This window comes from Odontomachus brunneus, unplaced genomic scaffold, assembly GCF_010583005.1.
Source record: "Odontomachus brunneus isolate Ranch 3 - 2012 unplaced genomic scaffold, Obru_v1 Obru_scaffold_040, whole genome shotgun sequence".
NCBI lineage: Eukaryota > Metazoa > Arthropoda > Insecta > Hymenoptera > Formicidae > Odontomachus > Odontomachus brunneus.
The window spans coordinates 2049102-2049540 of record NW_022639490.1 but is presented as its reverse complement, the minus strand read 5'-3'; the positions used below and the strand labels follow the sequence as shown (position 1 = coordinate 2049540).

The 439-nt window shown below is 32.6% G+C and overlaps 1 protein-coding gene across 1 annotated transcript in view; it reads right to left on the bottom strand.

Moving 5' to 3' along the window:
• Positions 1 to 433, bottom strand: part of LOC116844320 — a gene marked incomplete at its 3' end in the record, with an annotated part of 1363 nt that extends 930 nt beyond the window's left edge. The window contains exon 1 of the mRNA XM_032815717.1: positions 210 to 433. Coding sequence (XP_032671608.1) covers positions 210 to 269 — 60 coding nt within the window. The remainder of the gene's footprint in view (positions 1 to 209) is intronic.
• Between the last annotated feature and the right edge of the window lie 6 nt (positions 434 to 439).

The following is a 439-nucleotide window of genomic DNA, read 5'->3' as shown; positions in this document are numbered from 1 at the left end:
ACGTACACATTACTTTTTATTGTATTTAATTTGTCTCTAAAAGTACCGCCTGACAAAACAGCTTTTTTATATTTCGTAACATCAGAAGGATGGTTTAAATATTTTCTAAAATGATGCTTTAATGTTTTGAAAGACCACTGTGGATGTTCTTGTGCTGTCAGTACGACCTTTAATTTTGTATCGTATGGCACTACTTTATGCGTAGAAATTTTTTCTGGAGGTTCATAATCTTCCAATTCATCGGGTGTATTCTTACTTGTACTCGGCATATTTTCGCATACAACCACGTTTTGTTCTTCTTCTGTATAATATTCAATGTCGTCCAAAATTTCATGCTCTCCTAATAGTTTAATAAATTTTTCAAAAAGTTTGCCGCCAACTAATTTAGCATTGTTCGAAAATTTGCGTGGGGCGTCAACAAATATTAAATTAAAGCGTA